At 42.5% G+C, this 22,412-nt stretch overlaps 1 protein-coding gene across 4 annotated transcripts in view; it reads right to left on the bottom strand.

Annotated features, from left to right (window-relative positions):
• Window positions 1-22,412, bottom strand: part of SESN2 (sestrin 2) — a 53,825-nt gene that overhangs the window by 10,117 nt on the left and 21,296 nt on the right. For 3 of the 4 annotated variants that reach the window (XM_039334274.1, XM_039334272.1, XM_039334271.1), the window contains exons 2-5: window positions 7,922-7,987; window positions 1,709-1,906; window positions 825-1,007; window positions 106-318 (exon numbers count right to left, since the gene is read on the bottom strand). In XM_039334274.1, the coding sequence (XP_039190208.1) occupies window positions 106-318; window positions 825-1,007; window positions 1,709-1,906; window positions 7,922-7,987 (660 nt within the window). The remainder of the gene's footprint in view (window positions 1-105; window positions 319-824; window positions 1,008-1,708; window positions 1,907-7,921; window positions 7,988-22,412) is intronic. The other variant, XM_039334273.1, reaches the window with a different exon arrangement.

Here is a 22,412-nt window from a genome sequence, read left to right as displayed (position 1 = left end):
ACCCACCCGATTTGGGGGCAGTTTTTCTCCACCTTTAAGAGCTCCCTAAATGCATGTATTTGTTTATTTTAAAAAAGAGGATCCATCTCCCCAAAACGGGCTTACATTAGAACTATTTGTCCCCTCTTCCGAGCTGGGGCTACTGTCGCAGCTGCGGGGCGAAGGTGGCTGGAAGATGTGCCCAGCTTCCTGGTCAAGCTCCAGGTTGATGCCACAGCCAAACACGAAGGAGGCCAGCGAGTGGTAGTGAGTCAGCAGGACCAGGGCCTGGATGAGTTCGGCTAGGGACCAGCTGTTTTCCCCAGTTTTTAGCAGGACCTGGAAAAAACAAATTTAAAGCTCTCTGCCTCCGGGAGAAGACAACAGCCTTCCTCTAAAGCAGGAGTGTCCAACTGTGGGAACTTTAAGGCTTGAGGACTTCAATTCCCAGATTTCCCCAGACAGCATAGAACCCCATATCATTATTGGTCTCATTAGGGAAGATACAAAGCCATCTACAAAAGTGAAACGGATCAAGGAAATTCCCTAAAGGATTTGCTTCAACCAGACTCTAAGGCACACCAAGTACTCAGATGCCTCCTTCCTTGTGCAGCCCTATAATTTAGTTTATTTGGTTTTGTCTTAGTATATTACATGAATCCAGGCTTTATGGACCGTAAATCATAGTTTATGGCTTAGTATGGAAAGAACGAAGCTGCTGTGCATGCTGGACAAACTGGTTTTAAAAAATGATAGGAAAATGAAATGTTTGCTGTCTTTCAACTACCTGAAACAAAAATTGCTTCAAGGTGGTTTGCTCCAACTCCACCAGGTTCGGCACTCACCTCAATGTGTTCCTTGGTGATCAGCCAAGGCCGATGGGCTAGGATCTTGTTGATTTCATTCAGGTTCCTGAGTTTCTGTGGGGCATGCTGCAAACCTCGCAGCCAGGCTGGGTCCCCTCCAACCTGGAGAAACTCTCCTATGTGAAAGCCAACCAGGTAGGAACAATGATGCCTGGCAGCTGCCTGAAATAAAAGGAAAATATTGTAAAAGAACTCCCAAGGGCATCAGAGGCTGGTAGAGGCCTCTTACTGTTCACTTTCCCTTGTGGGCTTTTCTTGTAGAAGGGAGAGATGTATAGGAATCAACTTTATACCAAGACTGACTATTGACCCATCCAGTCTACTGCTACCTACAGCAGCTGCAGGAATAAAAATGAGGGTCTTTTTAAAGTTTTGTTTGCAACTTTAGTCCTAACAGTGTTTCTCCAGCCTGGCAACTTGGATGAGTGGACTTCAACTCCCAGAATTCCCCACCAGGCATGGCATTCATTGTAGGAAAAGAACAGGCACAGTGGGGGGTGGGGTGGAATTAAGTAAACCATCATCCTAGAGTCATTACTTTCCCACAAAGGGTCCAAGTTCAACCCCTCTTGAATTCCATTGATCCTTAGCTGATGCCAATTTAGCACTGAACCTTAGTTGACTAGATCCTTGTGTAAAGGCTTGAGCAATAAATCCTAACTGCAACTTAAAGTATGGTCTTGATTCTTCATGCCTGATATTTATGGAGTAAAAGGTGGCATGGACAGCAATTTCTATACACAATAACCACTGAGTAAAGGAGGATTGGGCTGAGAATATCACTTGCCCAGTTTCCCAAGGAGCTATGTGTCCCTGCCTGCTGGTGCTTTGAATCTAAGTCCCTGCGGTGCTCGCCCACTCACCATGATCGCAATGTAATGGCGCTTGTGATATGGCAGTGGCCCATCCATCCTCAACAAGAGATACTGTGTCTTCCAGAAGCTTGTCAGGTACTCTGGATGTAGTCCCATCACCATGGTAATGTTATCCACTCTGCCCGTTGAAACAAAGGCTTCTATGAAGAGACGTCGCTGGGCGCTCTCTACTCCTTCTTGTAGGATCTATAGTAAGGAGAAGGCGCAAGGAGAAGGGCACGGAGAGAATAATTCAGCTGACCAGAACATTTACCTAAACTGTTAAAACACATCAATATATACAAAGAATGGTCAAGTTTGTAAAAAAAGGCCCTGCAAGATAGAACATCATCGTAATTTCTTGCTGGAGCAGCAGGAAAGGAAAATAGTTTGCTTGTCCAAAGATCCCTTGGGATGAATTTTGCTAGCTCAAATGGGGGAAAGGCAGAAAAGAGTTTGTGTAGTGATTAAGGCACTAGGTCAGGGGTAGGCAACCTTGGCTCTTTTATGACTCGTGGACTTGAACTCCCAGAATTCAGGAATTCTGGGAGTTCAAGTCCACGAGTCATAAAAGAGCCAAGGTTGCCTACCCCTGCACTAGGTATACAAACTGGGAGACTGTGAGTTCTAGTCCTGCCTTAGGCACAAAGCTAGCTAGGTGACCTTGGGCCAGTCTCACACACTCAGGCCTTCTGAAATCTTGTCAAGAAAACCTGTCCATTGTAGGGACTTGTCCGTTACTTTAAACCAGCTTCCAAAGAATAAGTACAACAGAGATTTGCCCAATCAGTAAATAAATTTAATAAAGTAAATAAATTCACAAGAAATATATTCAATTGGGAGTGAATACAAGGCAGAGCAGGCTGCAAGGATTTCTTTTGGATCATTTGCATTCCTTATTCATAATTATCTAACAATAGCAATCGAACTGAAGTTGCAGAAATAAAACACTAGCGGAAGGGGGTGGGGTGAGGAGAAGAAACAGGAGAAAGTTTTTATTTGGAAAGATCTGCAAACTGAAGTTGATTATATCTGCAGCAGTAGCTTTCCATAATCTCTCAGCTATTTACAAAAATCGGGATGCTGGTCCACAGTTCCAGATTAGCCTGACTCTGAAATTGTTCTTCCTTCTTCCTGTTTTCAAAACAAGATATGCTCTCTATCCAGTTCTTTTCAAGCATGAATCCATAGCTGCCCAGAGCCCCTTCAAAGTCATGACTAAGCTGTCGTTGTTTATTGTAAAAGAGAAAAAAAAGTTATTAAATAACCTAAGAGTAATCATATAAAGTGATTGGAACATGGGTGTAATTAATTTAAAATTAAATCCACCTGTTTGGAGCACTCCTCACCTGGCACATTTTACCACTGCTGTTCTAAAGGCAGGGATGGGCAAAGCTCAAGACCAACCTTCTAGTTTGTTTTCTGAAGCTCCAATATCCAAGCCTCTGAAGCCCCGTGCAAAGGACACAGACTCAACATGCTGAACCCAGGAATGTCTTTTTAAGCATCAAGGTTGATTTGCGCAGAAAGACAATGATTAAAGGCTAATTCTGGCCATACACCCCCCTCCCTCCGAGTCTGCTTAATTTCAAGAGACATTATTTCATTACTGCCATGAAAAATAATATGGGCATCAGAAATGCTTGCTGATCTTATACCTGTTGGCTAGAAAGTAGATAGGAGACCAGCTCTTGCCCCATCCTCTTTAAACAACTTATAAGAACAAAGAGAGAACCAAAAAAAGAGAGATCCAATTTGGTCTAGTGGTAAAGGCTAGAAACCAGGGGACTGTGACTTCTAGTCCCACCTTAGGCATAAAAGCCAGCTGGGTGATTTGGGGGAGCAGTCCATCTCTCTCAGCACAACCTACCTTAAAAGGTTGTTATGGTGGGGAAAATAAGAGGAAGGAGGAGTATTTGGCTATAGTCACCCACCACATTGAGTTATTTATAAAATAATAATAATAATAATAATAATAATAACAACAACAACAACAACAACAATAATAGAGGAACAAAAGATCAACTCCTAATAGACAAAATGATCTTGGAAAACTGCAAGAGAAGGAAGACCAACCTGAATGTGGCATGGATTGACTACAAAAAGGCATTTGAGTCTCTGCCACATGATTGGATAATAAAGTGCCTAGAAATAACAGGAGTCAGTAGAAACAGCAGAAAATTTGTGCAAAGATCGATGACACAATGGAAGACACAGTTACAGATCAATGGTGAGAGGCTGGGAGAGGTTAATATCAAGAGAGGAATATTTCAAGGAGATTCATTATCACCATTACTATTTGTTATTGCATTGTTTCCTCTGTCAACAATACTGAATAACTCAGGACATGGCTATCAAACATCAAAAACATCTGCCAGACTATCCCACTTCCTTTATATGGATGATCTGAAGCTGTATGGAAAAACATCATCTGAAATAGAATCGCTGCTCAACACTGTCCGTATATATAGCCAAGATATTGTAATGGAGTTTGGCTTGGACAAATGTGCCACACTTACTATCAAACAAGGAAAAATAATGAAAACTGAAGGAATCAAGATGCCCCACGAAAATAACATTAAGAGTCTGGATGAGGAAGAGTACTACAAATACTTGGGTATCCTTCAAGCTGACAACATCAAGCACACTGAAGTCAAGAAAAAGATTAGAGGTGAATACATCAAGAGAGTGAAGAAGATCTTAAAGTCCAAACTCAATGGAGGAAATACCATAAAGGCAATCAACACCTGGGCAATCCCAGTCATTAGGTACACAGCTGGAATAGTGGACTGGACTCAAGCAGAACTAAAAGCAATGGATAGGCAGACCAGAAAAATAATGACAATGAATCATGCCCTTCATCCACGCAGTGACATTGATAGACTTTATCTACCAAGGCAAATAGGTGGGCGTGGAATGCTACAAGTACATCAGATGGTTGAAGAAGAAAAAATGGCTTTGAAAGAATATCTGAAGAACAATGATGAAGATGCACTGAAATTAATATCAGGAAGGCTTACTAACTACTGGAGAGACCAAACTGGCCTACAAGAAAGACCAAATGAAGAACAGAATAGAGGCATGGGAAGACAAAGCACTACATGGCCAATACATTGAAAAAAATAGCTGGGAAAGCAGATAATAATAAAACCTGGCAATGGCCAAGAGCAGGAAAATTGAAGAAAGAGACCGAGGGACTAATTCTGGCTGCACAAGACCAAGCCTTAAGGACAAATGCATACAAAGTCAAAATTGAGAAGACAGCAACAGACAGTAAGTGCCGCCTATGCAAAGAAGCTGAAGAAACAGTGGACCACTTGGTAAGCTGTTGCAAGAAGATTGCACAGACTGATTACAAGCAGCGGCATGACAAAGTAGCAACAATGGTGCATTGGAAGATCTGCAAAAAATATCATTTGCCTGTAAGCAAAAACTGGTGGGATCATAAAATAGAGAAAGTCATAGAAAATGATAAAATTAAACTGCTCTGGGACTTCAGAATTCAAACAGACAAGCACCTGCAACATAACACCCCAGACTTAACAATTGTCGATAAGAAAGACAAAAAAGTCTGGATAGTGGACGTGGCAGTGCCTGGAGATAGCAGAATAGAAGAGAAAGAACTGGAGAAGATAACAAAATACAAAGACCTACAAATAGAAATAGAAAGACTGTGGCAAAAGCAAGCAAGGGTAGTACCAATAGTCATAGGCTCCTTGGGTGCAATCCCAAAACAACTGGAGCACCACTTGAACACCATTGGCATTGACAAATTCGCTATTAGTCAATTGCAAAAGGCGGCCTTATTAGGAACTGCTTCCATCCTGCGACGATATCTGTAATACCATCAAACATCCACATCTGCCTATCCCAGGTCCTGGGTAGGGACTCGATAGGTAGACAAAATGCCAAATCCAGTCTGTACATCTGGCTGACTGTGCGATGATCAATAATAATAATAATAATAATAAAGACCTTATTTAAAGAAATAACTAAAAGAAAAAGTTAGACATTCCCCATTACTAACACAAATGCTTAGCCCTCTGCTGTTTGCTCAGTTCCAGGCTGCAAAACAAAAATGGGGGAGGGGGGAGCAGGGATGTCCCAAACCCCAGCTGACTACAGCAAAATACTGCCTGCTGAAGTCTTTGGAAGCTCAAACTCTCTGCAACTCGCATTGCCAAACTCTCCGGGAGCACAAGGATCCCCCTTCCAGCTGAGAGCCGTGAATTTAGCAGGAAAAGAGGCAGAGATGCTGGCCCTGGACCAGTGGGGAGGGGAAGGACCAGCTGCAGGCAGAGGGGAAAACCCAGCGGATGAGAAAGGGAAAGAGCCATGGCATCTAGCAAACGGGGGAAAGGAGAGGAGCAGAATAACTAGCCAGCAAGCCGGGAGGAAAGGCAGTCATGGCTGGCTTTCTGATAAGTTGTTTTTGCACACAGGGAGGGAAGGTCATTTGATAAATGCGGAGATGACGACACCCCAGGGCAATGCTATCATCTTTCTCTCAGCACACGAGCCAAAAAATAATGAGGAAGCCAAGGTCTTAGCTGCTGCAATAAGTAAACATCACGTCTGTCCTACGTTGCAAGATGCCCGGCTTACTGGCGAATTAACACCTCCCAACGATGCCCAGCCCACAGCTTTCTCGCAGCCCTGGCCAGGTGTTCACAGAAGGGGGGAAACAAAGCAAACCTTTGCCTTGGCCAAGCACCCTCCGTTTCAAAAGGGAGCTTCTGTTTGCTGGCCTGGACTCAGGGACTTCGGAAGAGGGGCACTCCCCAAAGCACTTCAGCGAGGGAGTGCAAACAGATTTGCAAGGAACTGGACAGAACAGCTAATTCTAAATGCCCAACACCCTAGTTGGGTTTACTCAGTACTCTGTTAACCAGTGCTCCCAGCAATGGACCGGAGAGATACAGAGTCCAGTCCTCACCTGATGGTCACTTTCCTTCGCCTCCTTCCAATTTAAATCCTACACTGGTTTAATCGCTGATTGCTTCTGGCAAAGTGAGTTGTAGTTCAAGAACACTGAGGTCTTTTAACAGATCTGTTAGTCAGAAAAGGTGCTACCAAGCTCCTTCTGATGTTAGCTACCCTAGACTAACAGGGATCTCCTCCTTCAGTGTCAATAAGCCATGACTAAAGTAATATGGCTTAGGGTATTATATGAATCTAGATGTTCTGTTTTGTATCATGCCATAAACTGGAATTTATTCTGCTAATTACACTTACACATGCACAAGTGAGACTGCAGAACAAAAGGCATGCCCGTTCTCCAAGTGGTTCGTAGTCTCCAGGAGAAGGACATAGCTGGACTTTGAACTGCCATGAAATAAACTGCAACATTTTGTTGCAGCTCTTATTGAACGCCAAGCACCTTTTCTGCCCTCTCCTTTTCAGCAAGGGAGAAGCCTCTTTTCCCCAAATGTACCCACCCCACCCCACCCCACCCATCCAATCTCTGCATGGTCAAGCAAAGTTAACATGGCAAAGGTATGCCTTAGAAGAGATTAACCAGGCATCCAGGCTGAGGAGAGGAGGGGAGAGGAGAGGAAGAAAGAGGGAGGGGAAAGGGGGAGAGGAGAGGAAAGAGAGAGGAGGAGAGAGGGGAAGGGAGGGGAGAGAAGAAGTGAGGGAGGAGATAGGGGAAGGGAGAGGAGAAGAGAGGGAGAGGAGAGGCGGAGAGGGGAGAGGAAGAAAGAGGGAGGGGAAGGGGAGAGAGGAGAGGAAAGGGAGAGAGGGGAAGGGAGGGAAGAAGAGAGGGAGGGAGGGGAAGGGAGAGGAGGGGAGAGGAGGGGAGGCAGGGAGGGGAGTGGAGAGGGGAGAGGAAGAAAGAGGGAGGGGAAGGGGAGAGAGGAGAGGAAAGGGAGAGGAGAGAGAGGGGAAGGGAGGGAAGAAGAGAGGGAGGGAGGGGAAGGGAGAGGAGGGGAGGCAGGGAGGGGAGTGGAGATGGGAGAGGAAGAAAGAGGGAGGGGAAGGGGAGAGGAAAGGGAGAGGAGGAGAGAGGGGAAGGGAGGGGAGAGGAGAGGAGGAGAGAGGGGAAGGGAGGGGAGAGGAGGAGAGAGGGAAAGGGAGGGGAGAAGAAGAGAGGGAGGGAGGGAGGGGAAAGGAGAGGAGAGGGGAGAGGAAGAAAGAGGGAGGGGAAGGGGGAGAAGAGAGGAAAGGGAGAGGAGGGGGGAGGGGAAGGGAGAGGAGAGGGAAACTGAGAAGCCACCTTACCTCTTCCACCGGGATGAAAGAACTGGGGCCTCTTCCCAGCTGCTGGGGGATTTTTATCCCTCTATCCTGGGAATAAAAGAAAGGATGTTACAAGACACTCCCATCCTGAACACACCCCTGTTGTCCTCAAGGCTTCAAAGGGGAAGCTCCCCACCCTGCTCTCTCGCCAGGATCAAACAGCAGGATCCGATGGGAGGAGGAAGACAAAACCACAAGGCCAAACAGCAGAGGCGGGGGGGGGGGGCAGAGAAGCACACACCTAGCCCAGAGCAATCTCTGCTGATAAATTGTCCCCTGCCCTCCTTCCCTGATGGAACCACTGCAGGAATTGCCTCAGAGGCTCCTGCACAAAACTGGTTAGTCCAGCGGAAGGATCCACTTAAGATGCAGCCCGGTGCACGGCAGGGCGGGCAGACAGGCCGAGGACCAAACCCTCAAATAACAAGCGCCAATATTACCTATACTGTCACCACCACAGACCAGAATTCCTTGCTACTGGGTAAAACGTCCATGCTGTGCAACAGAGCTCAGATTTGCAACAGCCAGAGATGCTGATCACTTCATTTTATTCCCCACCCCCTGCCCTGGAGAAGCTGGAGATCTTTAACCCAGTTTCCCTTTCTTATTTCACAGAGCTGACGGTGCCAAATGAAAAGAAGAAGAAGAAAAAAATCCTCCAGGCTATTAGACTATCAAGACAGCTGATCCTACCCTTTGCTGGGTGAATTCCATGACTAAGTAAACAGAAAGCAGATGTTTCTTTCTTTGAAACGCCTTCCTCCCTGTTCCACCAGCTCAAGGCTGCCTGGATTTTGCCTTAGGCTATACAGGCCAATAGCTCTGGAATATTGTATCCACGATGTTTATTTATATTTGTATTCCACCTTTATTATTTTTACAAATCAGACAGCAAACATATCCAGCACACCTTCCCCCTTCTATTTTCCCCACAACAGCCCTATGAGGTGGGTTGGGCTGAGAGAGAGGGACTTGGCCCAAAGTCATCCAGCTGGCTTTCACGGCTAAGGCAGGACTTGAACGCACCATGTCTCGCCTTCTAGCTTGGTTGCCATAACTCTCTGGACTAAATTGGCTCCTGCCTGCCAAAATTCTTCTCTGCACGAGTGGGATTTGTATGGTACCCCAAAACAGAAGGCAAGGGCCACTTAAGTCCAGAGCTAGCCCATTTTTGCAGTGATGCAATGTGGACTATTGTCTAATTCTGGCCGGTGCAATTTTCTTCCTGCCATATTTACAGGGAATTCTTACCGTGTACAACATCCTGTAGTTCAGTGTTTCTCCACCGTAGGAACTTTAAGATATGTGGGCTCCGAATCCCAGAATTTCTGATGGAGACATGCTGGCTGGGGAATTCCAGGAGTCAAAGTTCACACATCTTCAGGTTGCCAAGGACGAAAAATACTGGGTTAAAGTAAAGGATGGGAACAACAGATGAATTCTTGGAATTGGAGTCCACACATCTTAAAGTTCCTTGGGTTGAGAAATACTGGTGCAATTCATAGGAGAATGAATTAGCCTACAATTTTAAGCTTGCTCGAGAGATTTGGTTTAAGCAGCCAATCATTTTTTTAAACAAACAAACAAACAAACAAACAGGGCAGAGTCTGAGCAAAGGATGTATTAATGCACTTGCAGAGAAAGCCTCTTCTGAACATGGTGGAGCTGGACCAGAACTGTATGCCCAGTTTTGAAGGTCCTTTGAAACTTAAAATTTCACTACCGATGGTTCACTTGCTTCTTTCTCATTCCCTCCCCCCAGCTGTGAAGAAGAGAGAGGCTGACCCAAACAGCTGAACTGGATCTTCTTGAGGAGTGCCAATGGGAAGGAACCACAATTATCCTTCCCTAGACATGAGAACTTGAGTGAGGCTCTTAGTAGTAGAAATTCATGTGCAAATCTAAGCACCCCCAACATGGAGACCCTTCAAAACTAAGACTACCAGGATCTTAAAACAAAAATCAGCATATTTTCATTTCTTCTATCCTCCCTGCTGGAGACATTTGATATGGCCTCAGTGCTCAAGCAAAAGGGAAAAATTGCAACATACGTATAGATTCCTATATTACTTTTAAGACTACAATTTATATACCCATGCCTTCATCAGATACACTTAGCTGTGAAGTGGAATTTACGGAATAGGTAGGGTTCACCACAGTGTGTAACAGGGCTCTGACAGTGTAAGCTACTGGTACTTCTCTGGATTTTTTTTTCCCCTATGGAAAAATACAGATGGAAACACTTCTGTGCCAATGTAGAATGCTTTCTATTTGCCAGTGAAAATTTACACTGGAGCAACCACCTGTCTGGGTTAGGGATGACTAATTTCTCTGTTTCAAACTTTCATAATCCTAAAAAAGAATTTTTTTCATTAACATTTTACAGCAACCAAATGTGACAGGTGATTAAGCGACTGCTATGATAGAGGCAGTTGAATGTTTAATTGATGCAGCTCAATTGCAAATGGGATGAACAGATAGGCTGTCAGAGAAATAAAACTGAGATATGATTCTGAGTTCAAGTTTGTTTTTTGTTTTTGTTTTAAAAATCAGCCACTCTGATCATACAACTGTTAATTCTGTTTTGTGAATATTATGGTGCTAAAGGGAAATTTCCATTAGAGACTTTTTATAGAGTTCATGCAAATGGCTAAACCAGATTTTTCAAACTGTCATAGGATGAACAAGCTATAATGTCTTGGTATATTCTAAAGCAGGGTTAGGCAACTCCTGGTCTTCCAATATGTGGGACTACCACAATTGATACTCTGGTTTTTCCACACTAAAATCAAAATAAAACAATTAAATCGTAGCTTAGCATAATAGGTAGTCCTTGACTTACAACCATTCATTTAGTGACTGTCTGAAGTTACAGTGGCACTGAAAAAAATGACTTAAAACTGTTACTCACACTTACAACCACTGCAGCATCCCCATGGTAACATGATAAAAATTTGAAAGCTTGGCAACCGGCTTATATTAATGTAGCATCCTGGCCATTTGCGACCTTCCCAGCTGGTTCCAGCAAGCAAAGTCAATGGGGGAAGCCAGATTCTCTTAACAATCATGATTCATTTAACAATTGCAATGATTGACCTAACAGCCAGGGCAAAAAAAAGTTATAAAATTGGACGCAACTCACTTAGCAACCATCTTGCTTGGCAATGGAATTTGTAGCCCCAATTATGGTCGTAAGTGAAGGATTGCCGGTATGTTCAAAGCAGATAACAGGAACTGTTAACTGGTAAAGGTAAAAATGTAAGTGGCCATCACTTGCCTTCCTTTATCCCCTGCAGGGAAGCACATTCTCCAAAGTGAACTTGAGGCAGAACTAACATTTGAACTGGCTCACATCTTCTTAGCCAACACACTAGAACAGGGGTCTTCAAACTTGGCCCTTTTATGACTTGTGGACTTCAACTCCCAGAATTCCTCAGCCAAGCACTCTGGCTGAGGAATTCTGGGAGTTGAAGTCCACAAGTCATAAAAAGGCCAAGTTTGAAGACCCCTGCAGTAGAACCACCCTTCTTTACAGAACTATTTCCCTAAGCATGTCTCTTCAAGAATGAGGGCTTTTTGCGCTCAATAACCGCAGCTTCCAATCTCTTACCACAGAGAAACTTTTACAAAGAAAATTATACTCAGCCAGGATATGTTTAAAGCCGATCAGCTCCAGGGCTTGTTAAGGTTCTTTTGATGTGGCTCCTTAGCAAACACGTTCCTTACCACGGAATCAAGGGATACAATCAACCTTGTGATTTCTTATGCAAACTTTATCCTTTTTTTTTTCCCCTTATAGTTGTTTTTAAAATCTTACAGCACCATAAAGACAGCAGCTTTCACAGCATGTGAGATACTGGTTTAGTGCATTGTGTACAACAAGGCACCCTAGTTTATAAAGATGGTGTATCACTTAGTATACTGTTTCTTAATGCACGGTCCTAGGAGCCCTGGGGTTCCCCCAAAACCCTCTCAGGGGGTCCTTGAAATTAAAATTATTTTCCAACGCTTGTTGAAAAAGAATACAATATTAAAATTCCATCTTATAATTGTGAGAAGCGGTAATAGCAGTGAATACATCAATTTCAACTTCTAATATAGTAAATACTGATAAATATAACTGACACTGTACAAACAAAAGTTTTTTGAGGTCTTCCCTAATTTTTAAAAGTGGGAAGGGGGGGGGGGAGAGAGAGAGAGAGAGAGAAAGAAAGAGAGAGAGAGAGAGAGAGAGAGAGAGAGAGAGAGAGAGAATATTGTGCAGATCCGTGCTCCTGATTTAATCGATTAGAATCATGAACAAATAGAATCATAATTAAGTAGAACTATATACTTCACGTGAATCCAGCCTGCAAGATTTTTAAAATAGTTACACTTCTGGAAACTATCCTAAAAAACTGGCACTCAAAGTGCCACTCAAAGTGCCAAAGGCACAAGCCTACTTGGAAACCAAAATCTCATAGAGATACACCTGTTTGGGCAGAATCCATGTCAAATACACCTTGTGTGAAATTGTTTGCCTTTAAGTAATGCTGAAAGTGTAAGAAAAGCTGTCTTGGATTTGAGGGATGGAGCAGGACTCATTTTTTCTCCTCTTCTCATGAAGCAAAGATCTCCACATTTTACCTACTCAGGGTTCACTAAGGAGATAAAAGCACACTGAGTCAACAGTTCATAGAAATGTTGACTCCTGGGTCTGAAAAAAAAAATGGAGACAAGCCAGAAACCCACAGCCGGAAGCCCAAGCAAGATTTTCTGGAAGACCAGCTTTTACTAGTCTTCTCTGCTCCCCCCCACCAACCCTCCTCCCCCAGCCCCACTCTGCCCCTCCCAGCAGCACACATATCTGAAGTGAGCAAGTGTGACTTAGTGGAAAATAAAGCCTTCAGAACTGCTGACTCTGCAGACATCTTTTCCAGCCAGCCAGCTAGAGTGGGCGAGTGCACACGTGATCCACGAGAGGGATAAAAGGAAAACAGCAGGGCAACAGCCAAGCAGCTGGCACAGGTTGCCAAATTGCTAGTTCAAGAGTATCCTTCTGTCACCAGGTGCTACGCCAAAGTGTGACTATATTTTAAAAAAGTATTAATATGGGGAGAGGTTGTTTCAAAAGATAAATCACCACGGGGGGGGGGTTTACTTCATATCATATCACATTACAGAATTAACAGAGTGGGAAGGGACCTTGGATGTCTTCTAGTCCAACCCTCTGCTCAAGTAGAATACCCTATATTATTTCAGACAAATGGCTGCCCAATCTCCTCCTGTGATGGAGTACCCACAACATTACACTGCATCGCATATTATATCAATGTAATACAGGTAGTCTTCGACTTACAATGAGTCAAAGTTAAATCAGACTTTAAAAAGTGACTTACATCTAGGCTGTGCACTTATGAAAGATGTTGAGACTCTAGAAAGAGTGCAGAGAAGAGCAACAAAGATGATCAGGGGACTGGAGGCTAAAACTTACAAGGAATGGTTGCTGGAATTGGGTTTGTCTAATTCAGGGGTAGGCAACCTTGGCTCTTTTATGACTTGTGGACTTCAACTCCCAGAATTCCTGAGCCAGCCATGCTGAGAGGAAAGGGAGAGGTTTTTAAGTTGAGCCATGCTGGCTCATGAATTCTGGGAGTTGAAGTCCACGAGTCATAAAAGAGCCAAGGTTGCCTACCCCTGGTCTAGTTTAACGAAGAGAAGGAGGAGGGGTGACATGATAGCATCTTCCAATATTTGAGGGGCTTCCCCAAAGAAGAGGGAGTCAAGCTATTCTCCAAAGCATCTGAAGGCAGGACAAGAAGCAACGGATGGAAATTAACCAAAGAGGGAAGCCAGCTAGAACTAAGGAGAAATTTTTTGACAGTGAGAACAATTAGTCAGTGGAACAACCTGCCTCCAGAAACTGTGAATGCTCCAATACTGGGAGTTTTTAAGAATCCGGCAGCCATTTGTCTGAAATGGTATAGGGTTTCCTGCCTGAGCAGGGGGCTGGACTACTAGATGACCTCCAAGGCCCCTTCTTCCATCATCATCATCATCATCATCATTACCGTCAGTCACAGCATTTCCACGGTCATGTGATCGAACTTCATGCCCTTGACAAAAGGCCCACATTTATGACAGTTACAGCATTCCTGGGTCATGTGATCCTCTTTGCAACCTCCCAGCTGGTTTCTTACAAGCAAAGTCAATGGGGGAAGCCAGATTTGTTTAATGACCGTGCGATGCACTTAACAAATGCAGGGGTTTGCTTAACAACCATGTGAAAAAGTTGTAAAATTGGGTGTGCCACTGCCTTGCTTAGCAACAAAAATTCTACTCCCAATTGTGGGGCTTACAATTGTGTAAATCAAGGACTACCTGTACAAGCATTAAGAGTGTATTTTAGCCAAGAGCAGCTAATATTAGAATCCTGAATACTTAATCAGCATTATTTTAATATTTGGCAAACTTCCTTCTCCAAATAGATTTAGATGCAACTACACCACACCTTAATTTCAATCTTAGCTGCAGATCGCTGCCCCCACTCCTTTACGTTTTAAGTATGATTAATTCACACCACAAAGATGTTGTTTTATGCTTGATGTTTTATTGCCAGTTAACAGTTGATTTCACACGTCACTTGAGGCTAGAATCTGCCTGCTAAATTTGCTAAAACAAGATTTGCAGTACCTAAGGCAAAAATCAAAGGAGATCCCAGTCCAACACCCATATTCCAAATTTCTGATCTCTACTACACTAGCTTTATGAGAATGGTTTCACAATATAGGCATATAAGCAGTTTCAAACATATTTCAGCTCCAATCAGTAAGATTTAGTTTATGAATGAAAGCAAATATACGTGTCCCAGGATAATATTATTGCAGGATCCAATCTGGGTCAGTCCCCAAGACCAGAGGTTTAGTCTTCCGAGCTGGAGCCCATCCTCAGGGAACCTCTGTCTCACCAGGAGAAATTGTGTGAGAGAAGTTTCCTGAGGATGAGCTTCAGCACAAGTCTGAAAGCTTGGAAGCTCTGGTCCTGGTTACCGACCCAGACTGGACCATGCAAGAATTATTTCTTCTCTCCCAATCCACAAAAGGTGTGGTGATATGACTAGTGTCCCTCATAGTTCCAGATCTTAACTAAGTTATCCCTCATGAAGCCAAATCATTCCCCATCTTGAGCTAGATGTCAACCTTGCGATATCAGTTGCTAACCTCTTATATTGTGCTTGATCCCACTGGATAGGGACAGGGAGACACTGGTTTCCTGCATGATAATCATAAGCCCTCCATTCATCCCTTTTCTTCAAGGATGGACAAGATCTAAAGATACCAGATACTATCGCATACATTACAGCAACTTGAGAAGGTAGCCTTCCTCAGTTTGGTGTACTGATCGCAACCCCATCATCCTCATCTCAGCATATAAGTCAATTTTCTAGAGAGCACCTGATTGGAGAATATGGACAAATGCAGAATTAATTGACTCCTAATTACTGATATTCAAGCCAGCTCAAGGTAAGCAGGTAGAGGCTGCTTCTCATGACTTTTGGAAAACAACTGCTTCTAAGTCAATCTCTTCCCATCCTGCTAATTGCTTTTCAGATTCTTCCTCTAGTCTTTATGAGTCCTGAATCTGCCCATGCAGATTGCTTCCCATCCCTATGATGCAATCTCTTTCAATTGAGAGCCAAAAAAAAGTTGAAATGCATCCAATCTAGCTCTAGAATAATTCCGCTTCCCACCAGATGATTCTCCTGATAGAACACAATGCCTTAGTTGGTAGAAATCCTGGAACCAAAGTAAAACCTTCTTACAGATCCAACATCCCTCACTCCAGAGCTAAAGACTCATAAGTATTTCTCAAAGTGCTCTAAAACCAGGGATCTCTGGTTTACTGTATATCTCCCAAACAACCAAGATCCAAATCTGATTTACACAGAAAGAGAGAAGGCTAAAAAAACCCCTCAAATAACCATGAGTGGGAGGCTCACAAATGTCAGTCAACACAAAACATGCATTAACAGGCTAAGCCAGAATTCTTGAGAAAAAAGTCCTCCCCATAACTGCCACAGGCTAGCACTACCGTGAAGCTCAGGGACAGCGGGGTAATATCCAAGTTTTTCCTCTGGAATTCTCTAGTTGTTGTCTTGGTGTTTGAGAGCAGCTTTAAATGCTACACAGCCTGCCCTGGATTGCCTCTACTGGAGATATATTCCACCATTATGGTTGGAATAAGATTCTGCCTTTAGCCCAGCTGGAATCTGTTCATTGAAAGGGAAGACATATCATTCTGTTCTTCAATATATCATGAAAGACCTTGGCGATCTAGCCTGTTCTTTGCTGAAGATGGGTGCAAATTTGTATACAAATAATCCTTGACTTATGACCCATCATTTAGCGATCGTTTGAGGTTATGACAGACTTACCTGGGGGCACTTACGACTCAGTTCCGAAGTCCCAGTGCCCCCCTCCTTATGACCACATTTTGGACACTCGGCAACTGGTCCACATTTATGGCGATTTGCAGCGTTCTGCAGTCATGTGACCATGTTTTACGGCATTTTTTGCCAAAATAGCCGCATTTATTTCCGGTTTTCAGCAAAACTGGTCCGTAGTGAATAATTGTTCCACTTAACAACCCTGGTGGCCACTTAATGACCACCACAAAATAGGTCATACAATCCGATTGGTCAGTTGGGTAACCTACTCTATGACTTCAAGACTTACAACCCTAAAGGGTAGGCTCCATTATGGTAGCTCAAAGACTACCTATTATCCCACAGAGTTGATCATCATTAAGCTTGCTCTGAGGTTTTCAAGAAGAGACTGGACTGCTATTTGTCCAGAATGGTATAGTGTCTCCTGCTCGAGCAGAGGGGCTGGACTAGGAGACCTCCAAGGTCCCTTCCAATTGTATTATTCTACGTTCTAAATATTATTTCTGTCTTAATTTATACCAAGGCTGGATTCACAGCTTATGTTATATAACAAGTGAACAACCCCACTGAGATTGACACCAAAGTTTATCAGTTATCAATGGAAGCTTAATTAACAAGCTATGGTTAAACAAATCATGATTTACTACAAGGAATGTATCGAGCTCACATGCTGCTTGAAAGTAGCACATCCAACTGAACTAATCCCCTTCAATGTAGAAATTGTCTGGCAAAATGCCCAAGGTTTATGAAAATACACCTATAGAATAATTAAGGCTTAATAAAACTAATCTACCATCACAACCACTTCCTCCAGCCCTAATGTCTATCCAGTAATAGAGAAGAATTATTTCAGAGACATCTAATCTGCCATCTGGCAATCTCCCGTCTCAATTTGCAAATTTAATTCACCCTTCCCCCCTCCCCCCCAAGCTGGTATCAGGTACCCAAATGACCAGGTAAGTATCAAGATGCTGACTAAATGGGGTGACGATGCCACTTGCACTTAGTCGGAACTTGGCATCCACATTCCTGATAAGCAAGTCAGGAGAGGTTAAGCAAATTACAACCAGGCTGCAAAACAAGGTTATTATATCGTCACCAACTCTGAAGGCCGAAGTTTGCCCAACCTATTGGAGACAATGCAAGCAAATCAAATAATGATGAATCAGCTATTTAGATCTACATTTTCATTACTGAAACTTCTGAAGAAAGAAAGAAAGAAAGAAAGAAAGAAAGAAAGAAAGAAAGAAAGAAAGAAAGAAAGATCCTAGATTGATGACTAATGCTAAAGGCTGATATGAAATCTCTCACCATGTAAACATACAGCTCATCAAAATGACAGACATTAATTCACATAGAGCCATCATCACATCTATTTTAATTGTATCAAAACTGGAGCCAACAATTCTGGACTGCAGTAATCTGGACCATGATTAGAGGTCAGTAAAAAGATACAGAAAAAAGGCTACCATCTAATAACTGTCTGGATTTTTGCGGTTTAATCAGGGGCAAAATCACCCTCTTAGCTAGGTTGAACACCCTTTGCCTCTTGATCGAGGTTCTGGTAATTATGTTTATTATTTTAACTAAAATGTTATGCAGTCTGAAAATCTGAAAACTTCTGGCTTAGGAATTCATTGTTATTAACAAGTTTACTCAGTGTTGAACACTGACACAGAATCAAGCTTTTTTTCCATTTATTTTGGGTTCAAATCTCTTTCTAAACCACTTCTCAACCCTAACAACTTTAAGATATGTTGGCTTTAACTCCCAGAATTCTGGCTGGAGAATTTTTGAAATTGAACTCCCCACATTTGAAAGTTGCCAAGATTGAGTAACACTGGCGCAGAGGAAGGTTTAATGTTTTTTTATGTTTTATATTTTCCAGTTTCTGATGTGTTTTGAGCTTTCCCTCTTTGACTCAAGTCTGATTATTCAAACATCCTCATAGGACTTCTAGCATTTTAACTTCATTTATTTTGTAAGCTAAAAGAACCAAAGTGAGACTATTTCATGATTTAATAGCTGGCTTTCAAAATAATAATCATAATGGAAAATCACAAAATGCAAAGTTCTGCAAACAGAAATACAATGACTGTGGCAAAAGAAAGCAAAGGTAATATCAACAGGGATAGGGGCCTTAAGAGCAATCCCAAAATAACTGGACCACCATTTGAATACCACTGACATTGACAAAATCCCCATCGGTCTTGGAACAGCTTACCTCCTGCCATAAAACCTTAAGCACCATCAAACAACATCTGCCCATCCCAGGTCCTTGGGAAGGACTCGGCAGATGGATTTAAAAAATGCCAAACCCAGACTAAACATCTACCTCACTGTGGGACCAATCCCTCTGGGATTTATAAACCAGGTGTGAACTAACCCAATTATGAAATAGGTAACAAACCATAAGCGAACCAACCATTCTATAAACCAGGGGTAGGCAACCTTGGCTCTTTTATGACTCGTGGACTTCAACTCCCAACTATGCTGGCTCAGGAATTCTGGGAGTTGAAGTCCACCAGTCATAAAAGAGCCAAGGTTGCCTACCCCTGGTATAAACCTTGCTTTTGGGGTTTGTTCAGATTTTGGTTTGGAGCGGTGCATAAAAAGCACAAGCAGCATAGATGGCCTGTCAATCTTGCTCTTGAGAGGGTTAAGGCAGCTTTAAAGAGCAAAATGTGTCCCTCGAAGATGCTTAAACTCCACCCCCAATGAAGAGCCAAATCTGGTGGAGACCCTGAGCTGATGGAAGTTACATATCTCTGTTTTACAACAATGTGGTTTATGTCTTTCCATGGTGTGTGAACCAGAGTAAGATGGAGTACATAATTACATCATTTGGATGATCACATCATTAAGGGACATGAAATCACTGGTTCCACATTGTCCTACTGGAGATGTCCATCATTTTTGACTAGTTTTGCCCATCTGGCATGGAGATTACCATGCTGGAGACCACTTTCCCTCCATAGGGCTATGTCACCCTTTATAAAAATCAAGATTTCAACAGCATTATCAAGAAGAATGGGAGGCAAGGGAAAGATAACAATGTGCTTTTGAAACACTGAATCTCCAATTCTATATTGAAGGATCTAAGAAATCCATTTTTTGTATGTTTTGAAAGAATAGATCCAGTAGCATGCAAGCTAACAAAGCCCCTTTATATTATCAGCTGGAGGACAAACTATTTTGAGAAGCTTCTTCTCATTTGAGTTGGCCTTGCCATCTCTTTTAATCTTTCTTCTTCGTTTTGCTGTCATGTGATTGTATTTTTGTACTGGATATGTTCTATATGGTATTTTTTTCCTGTTTAAGCCATCAAGAATTGTTTTGATTGCAGTGGCACAAAAATCTGTTTAATAAATACATACATACATACAGTACTGTAGAGCCAGTTTGGTGTAGCAGTTAAGGCATCAGGCTAGTAACTGGGAGACAGCGAGTTCTAGCCCCACCTTAGGCATAAAGCCAACTGGGTGACTTTGGGCCACTAACTCTTTCTTAGCCTTAGGATGACAAACAACTTGTGAAATCTTGCAGGAGCTTGTCCAGGCAGTTTCCAGGAGTGAAGATTGATTCAAAAGCACCCTCTCCCCCAAATACATACATACATTGGTAAATCTGTTTGGAGCGCGTAATGGATAAAGGCAACTACAATAATCTAAGACATACCTTGCTACAACATCTCCTCCACCCACCAACCCACAGCCAAACATTGCCAAAAATGTCTTCTTATTCTACCTTCTGGAACTACACATCTCTGGGGTGTGCAATATATAGTAATCTCATAGAGATTTTTGCTTTCTCTGATTAATTCTGCATTTGCCCTACTATCCAGGCCAACAGCAGGAGAAGAAATCTTATGGCATCTTTTCAAACCAACAAATTTTATTAAAAGGTATAAGTTTTTGTGAGCTGCACCTTATATAACTTTTAATAAAATCTGAAAAGGTGCTTCTAATTTTTAGCTAACGAAGTAACTAACATGGCTGTCCTCCTACAATGTTTCCAGACCAGGCAATCAACTCCACTCCTGATTCAACAACCAGGATTTGAAAGTAACCTTAATGACGCACAAGAGCCAATGCAAGAATGTTCAAGTTGGATATAAATTTAAAAGAAAAGAAGAATCTCTCAATTCAATGGAAAGACATCTAAAAAAAAAAAATTGGCAAAGCCAGTGCAAACTGAATAATGTATTCATGCTCAGCTAGATGTTTGACTATGATTGAACAACTGATTGCTGAGTTTGTTACACAAAGTAAGCCATAAACCAGTAATCGATCTCAAACAACATGCTAGTACAAAATATGAGCAAATCATGTGATGACTTAATGTAATTTGTAAAGCTAACTTCTAAGCAACACGCAAATAAATAGCACTAAAATTATCTAAAACTGCATCTTGTTCAATGTAACAATGTCAGTCTACTGCAGGGATAGGCAACCTTGGCTCTTTTATGACTCGTGGACTTTAACTCCCAGAATTCCTGAGCCAGCCATGCTGGCTCAGGAATTCTGGGAGTTGAAGTCCACGAGTCATAAAAGAGCCAAGGTTGCCTACCCTTGGTCTACTGTATGCCAAACCTGGTACATTCACATGACAGCGTTTCCATCAATTAGCTAAAATATGCATGCAAACCCAGATTCTGTAATAAACTTACAATTCACTGTATTGTAGAAAGCCAGAAAATTGAGTTAAAATTCAATAGAACTTGGTTGCTCGTATAACCAGGCTGTATACAAGGAGTTTTCCTATACCTACAGTTTTTTTTTTTAAAAAAATAACCCTTGGTTTCCCAAAAACTATTGATCTCCATCAAAACTAGTTAGTGAGATTAATAATCAAGGATGCTGGGGGAATACAAATATCCCAGAATTCATTACTTAAGGCCACAATTGAGCCTCAAATTTCCGTTGCTAAGTGAGAAAGTAGTGAATTTTGCCCCATTTCTTCCTTGCCAGAGTTATTAAGTGAATCACTGCAGTTGTTAAGTTAGTAACAAAGTTGTTAAGTGAATCTGGCTTCCCCATTGACTTTGTTTGACAGAAGGTCGCAAAAGGGGATCACATGACCCTGGGACACTGCAACCGTCATAAATACGAGTCAGTTGCCAAGCGTCTGAATTTGCAACCTGGGGATTCTGCAACGGTCATAAGTATGAAAAATGGACATGTCACTTTTTTCAGCACCATTGTCATTTCGAACAGTCACTAAATGAACTGTTGTAAGTCGAGGACTACTCATACAACAGAGATATGGGCAATTCTTAACTTACAACCATTTGTTTACTGACCAAGGTTACAATGACTTTGAAAACAGTGGCTCCGATGGCTGCACCATCCCCTTAGTCATGTGATCAAAATTGTATGTATGTATTTACAACGGTTGCACCATCCCAGAGTCAGGTGACTGTCATCTGTGACCTTCCCAGACAGCTTCTGACAAGTGAAGAAGCTGGATTCTATTAACAATTGCGTGATCCACTAACAATTGTGATAAAAAAAGGGTTGTAAAATTGGGCCGACTCATTTAACCACCTTGTTTAGCAATGAAAATTCTGATGTCAATTTTGGTCATACATGAAGGACTTCCTCTTTAGCAGTAGATGATTTACAGTATCTAACGCAGGGGTTCTCAGCCTTGGCAATTTTAAGACTTGGGGACTTCAACTCCCAGAATTCCTCAGCCAGCAAAGTTGAGGATCCCTGATTTAACAGGTCATGAAAGATGCTCGGGTGTTTCATAGCAACCTGCGCATTTTCTGAGCTTAATCTGATACAGCAAACCTCATCATGCTACTCCAGTGACCTGACCACAGATCATGCTTAATAACCATTCACCGAATTGTAAGGAGTTGAAAGAGCTGTGCAAACCATGGCTTGTTAGGTTTAGACAATCCTGCTGTAGAATGAATGCTGCTATTGCTGTTCATTCCTTGGCTTTTCTCCAGAACCTATTGTAATCTCATTTGAAGAAGAAGTTGAAGAAAACTGGTATAAAGCAAGGTTTATGGTTTTAGTAATTTTGTGAGCTGCTCAG

This window comes from Crotalus tigris, unplaced genomic scaffold (assembly GCF_016545835.1).
Source record: "Crotalus tigris isolate CLP2741 ecotype Arizona unplaced genomic scaffold, ASM1654583v1 scf7180000017628.32516253702:7417878, whole genome shotgun sequence".
Lineage (NCBI taxonomy): Eukaryota > Metazoa > Chordata > Lepidosauria > Squamata > Viperidae > Crotalus > Crotalus tigris.
This window is presented reverse-complemented; position numbering and strand designations above follow the sequence as displayed.